This window comes from Mustela putorius, unplaced genomic scaffold (assembly GCF_011764305.1).
Source record: "Mustela putorius furo isolate JIRA1106 unplaced genomic scaffold, ASM1176430v1.1 tig00003988_pilon_pilon_pilon, whole genome shotgun sequence".
NCBI lineage: Eukaryota > Metazoa > Chordata > Mammalia > Carnivora > Mustelidae > Mustela > Mustela putorius.
Genome location: NW_025422127.1, coordinates 14122951 through 14134396, shown reverse-complemented (window position 1 = coordinate 14134396; position 11446 = coordinate 14122951). Strand labels below are relative to the sequence as shown.

The 11446-nt window shown below is 52.3% G+C and overlaps 1 protein-coding gene across 1 annotated transcript; it reads right to left on the bottom strand.

Moving 5' to 3' along the window:
* Window positions 1–27: 27 nt before the first annotated feature.
* On the bottom strand, window positions 28–8148 carry NRIP2 (nuclear receptor interacting protein 2). Its single transcript, XM_004778316.3, has 6 exons — window positions 7628–8148; window positions 3739–3891; window positions 2581–2663; window positions 2125–2246; window positions 1855–1907; window positions 28–1515 (listed from the first exon to the last, which is right to left on the bottom strand). Exons 1-6 carry the CDS (start codon window positions 7883–7885, stop codon window positions 1423–1425), a joined length of 762 nt encoding a protein of 253 aa, XP_004778373.1. The 5' UTR covers window positions 7886–8148; the 3' UTR covers window positions 28–1422.
* Between the last annotated feature and the right edge of the window lie 3298 nt (window positions 8149–11446).

Sequence of the window (11446 nt, the reverse complement as noted above, 5' to 3'; positions counted from 1 at the left end):
GAGGAAGTCCAGAGGAGGAGACTGGCATAGAGAAACAGGTGTTTATTCAAATGGACAAGCAGCTGAGCTGAAGGCCAGCCCCTGGGTCCGGGGTCTGCAATTATAGAAGCAGCAAGAGGCAGAAGAGAAAAGGCAGCGCCAGGAAAGCAGAGGTGATGGGGCGGGGCAGGAGGCCTGAGGGGATCCTTATTACACATGTGCCCCCTCTGCTGCTTCTGAGGGCAGGGGACGTAGCTGGGAGAGGCGCGACCGGAAGTCAGAAGGCAGCTGGGTGGTAGCCGGTAGCCTGCTTCTCTGATCTACCCCGGGCTCCAGATTGCGTTTCCACTCCAAGGACTCTGGTTTCCCAGCTGAGGTTAGTTAGACCACTCTCTTCCTCTACCCTGAATCCATGACCCGAGAGACTGAAACGAGCCCGAAAGGCACTCAAGGGTCCGGCTTCTTAAGGTCTGAGTTCCCCTCTTCACACTGAAAACAAAAAGCCTCCTTGTCCTTTCCCTTTGGGTCACAGCCAGGTGGTGGATAGAAAGCCACTGGTTCCAAAATCGGACAAGCTCAAGCCCAGGAGGCAGAGATGAGGGGAAGGGAGGTCTAACGAGGTGAACAGTTCCAGAAACAAGAAGGAATCCTGGTTAGGTGGAGGCTGAGGACTGAGCACCTGCCCTCCTTTCCACCTTGTGGGGCAGTTCCTGACAGGGCCCCTCCGCCCCACCCCCCCAGAGTTCAGGGTCCCGAGGTGTAAAAAAGCGAGGGGAGGAGGAGAGCTGCGGGGGGAAGTAGTGGAGGTCCATCCGAGGTCTCGCACGGGGCGATTACTCACTTCAGACGTTGGCAGCCCCAGAAAAGGTAACTAAGGAAGCCCCCAGCCTGGCCGTCCTCACCTTCCGGTGTACCGGAGTACTCGCTTGCCTTGTGAGCAGTCATGTGCGGAATCAGAAAGGTGGGCGTCAGCAGGGACAGGCCCCCGGGTGAGGTGCGGCAGTCTAGCTGGGAGAGGTGACGAGCCCCTGAAGCCGGGGTGGGCAGGATGCAGGAGGGAAGGCCACTGAGGGTGGGAAGCGTGGACGGCGGGGGAACGGGAAGGGTGGTGCAGGCTGCGGCCTTCGACTCGGGCCAGTTCCCACCACGCCATGCCTAACGTCCTTTTCTGCAGTCCTAACTTGGAGGAGAACAGGGAGAGAGAAGCCAGGCCCCTGAGGTCACGGGCCCTCTCTCTGGAAGACTCCTGGAGGATTGGGCAGTGGCTGAGAAGCAGAGAGGAATGTGGTCGACCGAGGGAAACGGCGCGGCAGGGGACAGGGTGGCGACAGGAGGGACAGACTCAGTCATCCCCAGCTACTTGGCTGTAGTGATGCCCCATTCCTCCATCCAGCAATTCCCCAAGGCAAGGTCCTTCCCCTTGGGGACAGACTGGTTCAGCAGTCACTGGCCAGGCTCTTGGTACAGAGGCAGGAAGGGCAGCTCTGGGAAGGGGGCTCTCAGACGTAGTACTCCACGATCCAGGTCTATGCAGCACTGTGGGGACAGGGAGGGGACACAAGCATCTCTCAGCAGGGAGCCCCTCTCGGGGGGCCCTCCCACTTCCCACAGGCTCCCCCTACTCCTTGCTCTTCCCCCTGGCTTCCATTCGCCTGGAGTCCTGGGCTGGGGGTGGGGGTTGGGTGGGCAGTGGGATCTGGTTCTTATTTTTTGCTTGTGGGCAAATGAGAAACCTCTAAGGAAGCAAAGGTGAAATCAAGACATCTCCAGGTCTTCCTTATCAGAAGCTGACCACACCTGTGCCTTTTAACCTCCTTTTCCCAGCCCTCTGGGTGAGGCCCCCAAGTGGGGGTCAAGCGCTAGCATCCTCCTTACCTTGAGAGAAAGTAGAGTCTGTAGTCCAAGACAGAACTCGGGACTCTCCACGTCTGCCGGAATCGTTTGAAAACAGAAGAGGCTGGAGGGGCCCCCAGCGGTCCCGGTGCCCTCCTGCCAATGCTCCCTGCTGTCTGCCCTCCCCCTCCCGCAGGTCTGAAGATCCAGACCCAGGGACTGGGGACACCCCGTAGGGTGCCAGCCTTTGCCCCAGCCGGGAGAGGAAGGTGGGAGAGGACGAAGAGGGCTGGGAATGAAGGCAGGACTCACCCACCACCTGGGCCGAGCAGGCCACTGTCTCCTGGCCCAGCTGTAGCTCTAGCTGCTCCACCTGGGTGGGGGGCCCAGGTGCCAGGCCCCCACCCGGGGCTTTGAGGACCTTCTTCCCTAACCTGTGATTAGGAAGCAAAGGTTATGGCCCCCACAGCCCCCAGCCCCAGCCCCAGCTCCAGCCCCTTAGTCAGCTGATACCCCTCCCCACCACACTTGGGTTCTCATCCAATAACCTGGCCCCATGTGGTGTCGAAATCCTTGTCTTTGCTATCAGAGCCCCCCTCATTTTTTAACTACAGCTTTCTTGATATATACTAGATATACCCTAAAAGTCACCCTTTTATAAATGCAGTGGTTTTTAGTGTATCATAGAGTCATACAACTACTACTATGTCATTTCAGAATATTTTTTGAATTTTTTCCGCCATCCATTCTTTCGGGCTGGGCCCTTACCCCAGGCGGCTGAGGCATCCAGCAGAGATCTGGTTGTGGTGGGTGCCTGTGTCCACGGCCACCCGAAGCTCCTGGTCTCGGCACTGAGAAAGAGGGTCATGGGAGACTCCATGAGCCCCCCGGGAAAATGGATCGGGCTTGGATCCTTCACCTTTCCCAGCCTTGGATGATTCCCTCTCCGAAACGAGTGAAAGGAAAGAATTGAATCTTTCCAAGTGATTTTTATGGCACTTGTCCAGTTGAGGCCACACCAGCTCTTAGAGGAAGGAATCCAAAAAGGAAGTAGAGCTGCCCGTGGGGAGTCCATACTCTTGGGAATAACTTGGCCAGAAATGGAGATCTGCTCATGGAGAGGAATTCTTGGGAAGCTGAGGGCCTGGCTTAGAGAGGTCTGGATGAGGCATAGAGGAGGGGGTGAGACCAGGCCGCCCTGCGGGGAACTTCAGATGTGGGTAAGCGCCAAGCTTACCACGGAAACGAAGACTGGTTCGCTTTCTTCTGGATATACACAGACATATAGGGTGACGATTGGATACCCCAAATGCACGTAATTTTCTCATCCCAGACGTCTGTTGAGCACCTGCTGTGTGTGAGATTTGTGGCTGGGAGGCACAGGGGTAAAGGCTGAGCTTGCGCGTGAGGGAAGTGTCAGTAACTAGTGCACACTAGCGAGTGTTAAGGTCTACGAAAGGACTGGGTGTGAAGTGCCCTAGACAAGAGGGAGGAGAGGCTGTTTCCTCCTGGGGAAGTCAGAGAGGGTTTCAAGAAGGAGGGACCATATGAGGCTGTCACCTTGGAACGCACGAGCTTTTTCTGAGTGTGTAGGTTGGGGGTGGGGTTGCAGGCTGCCTACATGCACGGTGGTCCATGGACATACAAGACATTGAAGAGCATTTACACATTCACATTCGAAGATTATATTTGATAAAAGGAAGGAGGAATGACCATGACAGGTGGAACAGCACGGAGAGAAGAGGCAGAGAGTAAAGAATGTACAGGATTCCATTTTTTGGTCCAAGCCGCGGGGAGAGGTGCCTTTTCTCCCTCCCTCCTTCTCCCACCGCCCAGGGGAGAAAAGGGGCTGGCAGAAGTGCGCCAGTCACAGGCAGGACTGTTCGTGAAAGCCTGTGCCGTGGTGGGTTGGGGGGGCCTTCTCACCTTGCAGTTGACCAGAAGAGCCAGAGTCTCTGTCTTGCTGGTCTTCCTCCTGCTCTCCTGGCCGTGAATCTGGGCCTGCACCAGGGGAGACTCCCCCTGAAGCCGACTCTGGTTTCCTTCCACCAGGCGTCTCTGGATCACGCTATGCGGCTGCTGGCTCCGTCCCAAAATAAAGAAGGCAGACGGGTCTAAACCCGAGTATCCAGGCCACTCAGTTCTCCCGCCTGGGAGTCATCCCACAATGTCCCCCCTCCCAACCCCACCCCAGTCCTGCATCTCACTAGAGTAAGGAACCAGCAGTCAGAGCGTTATAGCAGACTCAACCCCAAGATCACATCATGCCAGTTTCGGGGGACCCCAGGGGATGGCTCAGCAATGAAGAAATGGGAACAGGAGAACAGTCCATTTTAGATTAGACTGACCTATAGGTGACAGGACGTCTCAGAAACTAGTATGATTGGGGAGCTTTTATCGCCGGTCTAGAACATTATTTTTTACTTTTTTTCTGTTACCCCTTTGACCTCACCCTTCCGTGTACTGCAGATCCCAGGGTTGGTGATGTGATGAAAAAAAAAAAAATCAGTAACAACAACAGAAAACAAAAGAAGTCACATCCTCAAAACTAGGATGCTTGAACTCTTCCCCACCTGAAACCACCTTTACTCTGTCTGGTCACTTCACTTCCTAAGTTCCGTCAGCTTTGTCTTCTGTATTTATCCAGTCCACCCCTGCTTTGTCTTACTGGTTTTGTTCAAGCCTCACCCCAGCTGTCTGGGTCACCAGACCGCCCTCCCTAAATTCCCAAGAAACTGCCTCCAGTACTGTTTCCTCCCACATACACCTGCTCAAGGCCAGTGATGAATCTAAAACCCTCACGATTCAGAGTGTGATCCTCAGATCGGTAGCCTTAATGTCACTTGGAAGCGACACTTAACTGAATCAGAAGCTTCCTTTTAACAAGATGCCCTGATGATTTGTGCATATAAGTCGAAGTCTGAGGAGCTCCAAAGTGAAACAAAACTAACTCTGTTACTCCTGTTTAAAATCAATCAAAGCACAGCCGCGTATTGTCGCTTACGTGATAAAGCCCAAACTTTCTTTTTTTTCTTTTTTAAAGATTTTATTTATTTGACAGAGATTACAAGTAGGCAGAGAGGCAGGCAGAGAGAGAGGGGGAAGCAGGCTCCCCACTGAGCAGAGAGCCCGAGGTAGGGCTCGATCCCAGGACCCTGAGATCATGACCTGAGCTGAAGGCAGAGGCTTAACCCACTGAGCCACTCAGGCTCAGGCGCCCCAAGCCCAAACTTTCTAAGGTGATGCACAGCCCAGGGGACCTGGCCACTGCTTGGTCTTTAGCCTCATCCCCCACTCGGCACATCTGCTGCCCCCATGCCCCTGTTTGTACTGCTCACAGCACGCTGCTGTTTGCCTCCACACCTTGGCTCCTGCTCAGCACCCCCACACCCCGAGACTCCTCTTTGTCCTCTTTTTCTAGCCAGCCTGGATAACTGGATACTTTTTCAGAACTACTCTTTATTTGGGAGAGAGGTTTGTATTTAAGTCTGAAATTCCATACATATCCTGTAATTAATGTGCGGTTTGCCTCCTCCAGGAAGCCCTCTCTGACTTCTTTGTACTTTTTTTTTTTTTAAGATTTTATTTATTTATTTGACAGACAGAGAGTACAAGTAGGTAGAGAAGCAGGCAGAGAAAGAGGAGGAAGCAGGCTCCCTGCCGAGCAGAGAGCCTGATGCGCGGGGCTTCATCCCAGGACCCTGGGATTATGACCTGAGCGGAAGGCAGAGGTTTTAACCCACTGAGCCACCCAGGCGCCCCTTCTTTGAACTCTTCATTCTGCACACTGGGCTCAGCCCAGCACCCCTTCCCTTAGCTCCCTTTGTAATGTTTCTCACAGATGGAATTTGTGGATTTTAATTCCCCCATTAGCCTGGAGAGCCTGTGAGGTCAGGTCTTTGTATCCCAAGGCTTAGCTTTACATATAGTAGGCACTCAGTAAATGTTTGTTGAAGAATGACTATTTCTGTCCAGGCTGCACACGTGCTTCTCCACCTATCCTCACTTCTTGGGAACCTGGGACTGTTTCTCTGCCCTTGGTTTAATGAGGCCCTTGAGGCCAGCTGCTCCTGCCAACAAGGCTGCCGCCAGGAGACCCATCTCTGGGAAAAGGGCAGTGAACCCTGGGACTGGCCAGAAAGAGCAGCCTTGCCATTCCCAGCTCTCCTCCCGCCTTTCCCACTAGGAGTACAGGCTTCAGGCTCCCCAGTGCTGTGCAGTTTGCTCCAGAGTTATCCTAGGGAGGGAGACAGTGGGGTCCTCCCAGGCTGCCATGTCTTCACTCCCAAAGCCACACAACGAAACTGCTTGAGATCAATCCGGGAGGTCCTGAGGCAGATCTCAGGACCCAGCCATTCTGGGATGGTAGTGTTAATAAAGCCTCTTCTCCAGGGCCAGAAATTTGTAGGATGGTCTCCAAACCATAGAGACTTTGAGGTCCTCGCCACCGGGAGCCAAAGGACCAGCTCCCCCTTTGCCCTCTTTCTCCCTATTTCTCAGCTGTGCTCGCCATGTCCGCCAGGAGGGAGCAGCTCTGAAGTTCCCTGAACTGAGATCTTGGTCTGGTCACCTTTCCTCTCTGGGAGCTGCTGGGAATCAGATGGGAATCGGTGGCCTCTCGGCTGGGTTCCTGGAGGGGGACCGTTCGTCTAGGAGGAATCTGGTAGGGCTAGGTCAGGAAAGGGAGTGAGGGGCTATGTTAGCCTCCTGGCTAACGCTGGGCTGAGACCCCTGGGGTTGACTTTGTGCTCTCAGGTTGTAGGACAGGCCTCCTTTCAGATCCTCTGACGAGGAACTGGGTGAGGTTACAAGGGCTTGGAAGCCTTCCTTTCTTGGAGCTTATTTTCTCTCTTAAGCTAAATGGAGTAGGAGCTGGAGGAACAATACAAATTAGACCTTTGATAGCAATTTCTATTCTCCAGGCACTCTTCGAAGCTCGTTATATGCGACTCCCACAGCAACCCAATGAGGGAGATACTACTAATTTGGTTCTCGTTTAGCAGATGAAGAAGCAAGCTCAGAGCCATTAAGCAACCTATCCAAGGTAGGAAGTGGCAGAGCCAGGATCTGAACCCAAGCAGTTGCCTGGCTCCAAAGCCCACGGTCTTCACCACTGTCCCAGAGGGACATGAGTGTAGGCAGCTGTCCCCTGGCCCACTCACCTCCTCATTGTTACACACACACCCTCCACACGCCCCCTCCCCTCTGAAGGCCATAGCTGCTGCATGGAGATGGAAGGAAAAGAGCCTGGAGGGGCCTGTTTCCCTATAAGGGAGTGAGAGGGTACTCAGGAGGCCAGTGGCCCAGCCAAGAGCCATACAAAACCCTGGGGCTTAGGAAAGGACAGAGGCCCTTACTGCTTCCATTGTGCAGGGAAAAAAAGCCCAGTGAACGGCCAGAGCTGGTAGGAGAGAATCTGTTGTTTTGGGATAGGACAGAAACCACAGCCCTGAACCAGCCAGGCCTCCAGGCCCTTCCAGCAGCAAATGAGTGGTCCAGAAGGTTCCTGTGTCCTTGCAAGCCTCTTTTCCTAAATAGCACAGCTCCTCATCACCCCAGGATAAATCTTGGACTATTTGGGAGAAGCTGAGCAATGCCAGCAGGGTCTCCCGGAGCCCCCAAGCCCTGGGAACATCCCCAGTGAAGAGTCTGAGAACGGTCAGAGTGGAGCCCCTCTAGCTGGGACGAGCTCTGCCCCATTCTCAGCAAGGGAGAGGGGATCTGAAGGCTTAGGGACTGTCCTTTCCAGCCCTCCACCCCCTTCCCCAGGACAGAGGGAGGTGAAGAGGAAGGGTGGGGGAGAAGGCTGCCTCACCAAGTCCTTGGAAGTGCCGAGCCTCTTGAGGCTGTCCAGGGGGAGCAGGTCGGCAGAGTCCTTGTGCAGGAACTGGGTGGCCTGTCTGAGCCGGCGCTGCTGGCTCAGGGGGGCTCGGTCCCCTAGCGCTGCCTCCTGTCCTCTCCTCCTGGAGTCTCCCTCCTCTCTCCTGGCCTCCTGCCTGGTGCTTATGGCCCCTGCGGGGCTCGGCGAGCTTGATGAGCAGGGTAGGGGCTGCCGAACCGTCCTTCCCTCCATCCCCTCTGCCTCCTGTGGCCCAGCCTTGCTTCCCGCCTGCCCCAGCTCCCGGGGCGGCAGCTCTCCTGAGAGGAGGGTCTCCCCGGGGGCAGAGGAAATCAATAAATAATGGGCAGGAGCAGCGGCGCCAGACACCAATTTCCAGAGATTGCAGTAGAGGGAGTGAGGCTCCAGCTGGAAAAACCCAGCGCTCCCAGAGATGGGGGGGGCGGGGGTTGACAGGGCCTGCAGGTGGCAGGCTCCACAGCACGGCCAACTCTGGGGTCCCGATGGAGTGTGTGTGTGTGTGTGTGTGTGTGTGTGTGTTGTATGTGTGCGCGCGTGCATTCCTGCAAGCGCGAGGGGGTGTAAGAGTGTTGTAAACTGTCAGGGTGTCCGTGCCAGCTTGTCTGAAAACCAGTGCATGTGGGTGTGTGTGTGTGTGGGGGGGGTCAGCCTGCATGCTTGGTGCGTGCGTGGGATGGAGGCACATGTGCCCACGTGCATGTGCCCTCCCCTCTCCTGGGGCTGCCCCACTGCTTTCTCCCCTGGGCTTCTTTGCTGTTTGGAGGGGGGGTGTGTGGGCCAATAACTAGGTTCAGAACAAAGAGGGGCAGCCTCAGAATGTCCTTCCCTCCTCTCCTCCCTGTCAACAGGAGAGGCTTCCCCTTTCTGGGTCTCAACCTCTCAGTGTAGCAGGTGTCCGATGTACTAGGGGTCTGGGTACTCTGGGGTCCGGATTCTGGGGGGCAGGGCTGGCAAGAGCTGCTCTGAATCTCCCCACAAGCGCCCCAGCTTCTCCCCTCCTCTTTAGGCAAGGCTGATTGAGTCCTGGTTCTTTAAGAAGCATTGTAATTCAAACACTCAGGAAGTTGTCAGGGATAACCGATACCTTTTAGTGGCCACCTCGGTGAAAAAAATAACCGAACTATTAGGACTCTAGTTGAAGCACTCCTGGCACCTGTCCTCCCCAGATGAACTCTCTTCCTCAGTCTGGTGTTTCACCATTCCCAGCCTTGTCCTTCTTCTCTTTATGCACATGCGTATATATGTATCCTAACAAACACATCATTGAGCTTTGCCTGATCCATTGCATATATCCTTCTGCAATTTCTTCTTTTTTTTTTTTTTTGCTCAATATTTATTCAGATTTATATTTACTTATTTATTTATATTTAAATATTTATTTAAATTTATTAGAGGGATTCATCCATGAGATATGTATTGCCTTATTAATTCTCTTTAACTGCTGTATATTATTCCTCTGTGAATACATCACGTTTAGGAAATTTAGGTTATTTTTTGTTAGATTTTGTTTTTGTTTTAAGTAGGCTCCATGCCTAGCGTGAGGCTTGAGCTCATGACCCTGAGATCAAGAGTCACGTGCTCTACTGACTGAACCAGCCAGGTGCCCCTTAGGTCATTTTTCACTTACAAACAATGGTACTATGAATATATTTTTTCTTTATCGCATTTATTCACGTTCACAAGACTATGAACACTTTTACACATACCTCCTGGGCACAGGTGTGAACATTTCTCTAGAGTACATACCTGGGTGTGGAATGGCTGGGGCATCAGATACACAGCTTCTCCCCCATTAGCATAGTGCCAACTTACCCTCCAGAGTATTTATATCAGTGTGCACTCCAGTGATCAGTGTTCAGGGGTTCCTTGCCCTCCACTTCCTCCCCAGCCCTTGGAATCAAACCTTTTTCAGCCCTGGCTCATCTGTCATCAGATTTTTCTAGCCAGTCTTTTATCTTCACCATCATCAAAATGCACTGGGTCAAACATCTGCTCACATGTGTTGGACACGTACAGGATGGGAACTCCAATTGAGCCCTACTCCCTAGGGGCTCAGTCTAACCCAGATATCACCAAGACGTACACACACATTCAGACAGATGAGATTTCCAACGGCCTCCTGCAGACCTACCCTGTGTGAGGCATTCTCCCAGCCATGACAATTATATGAGGAAGAATTGCATTGTGATCCCTGTTTCTAGATAAGAGAAGTAGCTAAGTGTTATGGGTCAAATTGTGACCCCCACAAATTTGTACATGAAAGTCCTAACTCGCAGCACTTCAGAATGTACCCTTACTAGGAGTTAGGGTCTTTAAAGAGAGAATCAAGTTAACATGAGGTCACTAGGGTTGGCCCTAATCCAATATGACTGTGTCCTTACTGAAAGGAAAAATTTGGGCACAGAGGTGCACACAGGAAGAACGCCACATAAACATGAAGGCTGAGAATGCATGCTGTATAAGCCAAAGGATGACAAAGATTGCCAGTATCCACCAGAAGCTGGGAGAAGGAGCGCCTGGCCAGATCCTTTTTCAGCATCTTCAGAAAGAACCAACCTTGCTGACACCTTGATCTTGGACTTCCAGCCTCCAGAACTGTGAGACAATACATTCCTTGGTTCAAGCCATCTGGTTAGTGGTACTTATTATGGAAGTCCTGGGAAGCTAATGTACCGAGACTTAGAAATCTCACCTAACGGTCAATTACTGCATGGCAGAGCCAGGAATCAGACCCTTGTGTTCTGTCTCCCAAGTCTTGCTCAAGGTCCATCATGCAACTATATACACTGATAGATCAGGGAGTGGCCTCCATGCTACAGCACAGGATGGGCCCAATACTGAAAGGCATCTCCTTCCAGTATCAACTTTGTTTTTGGCAGTTTGTTCCTTAGGTTTGAAAATACTTAAACAGCTTCAAGAGGTTGTGATTAATTCATTTTTTCGAAGAATAATGCTATTAAGGAACAAGAATGAGATGATTCCCGAGCACTTAGCAAAGTTGCCTCGGGCCAGGCACAACGTGGATGAGATGCCTCCAAACTCTTTGGTCCACTTCCATCTGCAGACAGAACCCCAGGGAAGCATGAACATACTTTGGTGTAGAATAGAGACTTGGAAGTTTGCAGTTTGAATGAGGTGAGGTTGGGGACTGCATCACCTCATCTCCAGCTGCTCTGACAAGGCCTTTGTTGCCTGGCACTGGGAAGCACTGGTGCTCAGGGAATGCCATTCTCTGGAATGGAGCTGCAAAATAGTCAAGTTGGTCTCTGGGTTCTGTGACCCAAACTAACGCTCTCTATTCACTATCTATCTCACCATCTTGGAGTGGGACTAAGGAAAAGGTCTTTTGCCTTTTTGTGATCCTTGGTTTCTTCCCTTGCAAATTTGTTCTTTCCCCAAATTGTAGGGAGAATGGGAATGTTCTGGCAATGCAAAACTGTGAGTTCTTCTTTCTTGGGAGTTAAAGAGCTCACCTTGATAAGATGATGTGCCCCATGCAGTCTACTCATTCAGTGCAATCCGTATCAAAACACTGGTAGTGTTTTTCACAGAACTAGAACAAAATTGGTGTGGAACCACAGAAGAAGCTGGGTAACCAAAGCAAGCTTAAAAGAAAGGCAAACCTGGAGGCATCACAATTCTAGATTTCAAGTTATATACAAAGCTGTAGTAACCAAAACAGTATGGTGCTGGCACAAAAACAGGCACGTAAATCAATGGAACAGAAGAAAGAGTCCAGGAATAAACCCATGCAATATAGTCAGTTAATCTACG

Bases quoted from the DNA above. Each gene is read 5' to 3' on its own strand.
- NRIP2 (XM_004778316.3), bottom strand. From the start codon at position 7,885: ATGGAGGGAAGGACGGTTCGGCAGCCCCTACCCTGCTCATCAAGCTCG. The intron at 1,908-2,124 runs GTGAGTCCTGCC...CGATTCCGGCAG, and splicing joins CTGCTCGGCCCAGGTGGTGG to ACGTGGAGAGTCCCGAGTTC. The intron at 1,516-1,854 runs GTAAGGAGGATG...CTGTCCCCACAG, and splicing joins AGACTCTACTTTCTCTCAAG to TGCTGCATAGACCTGGATCG.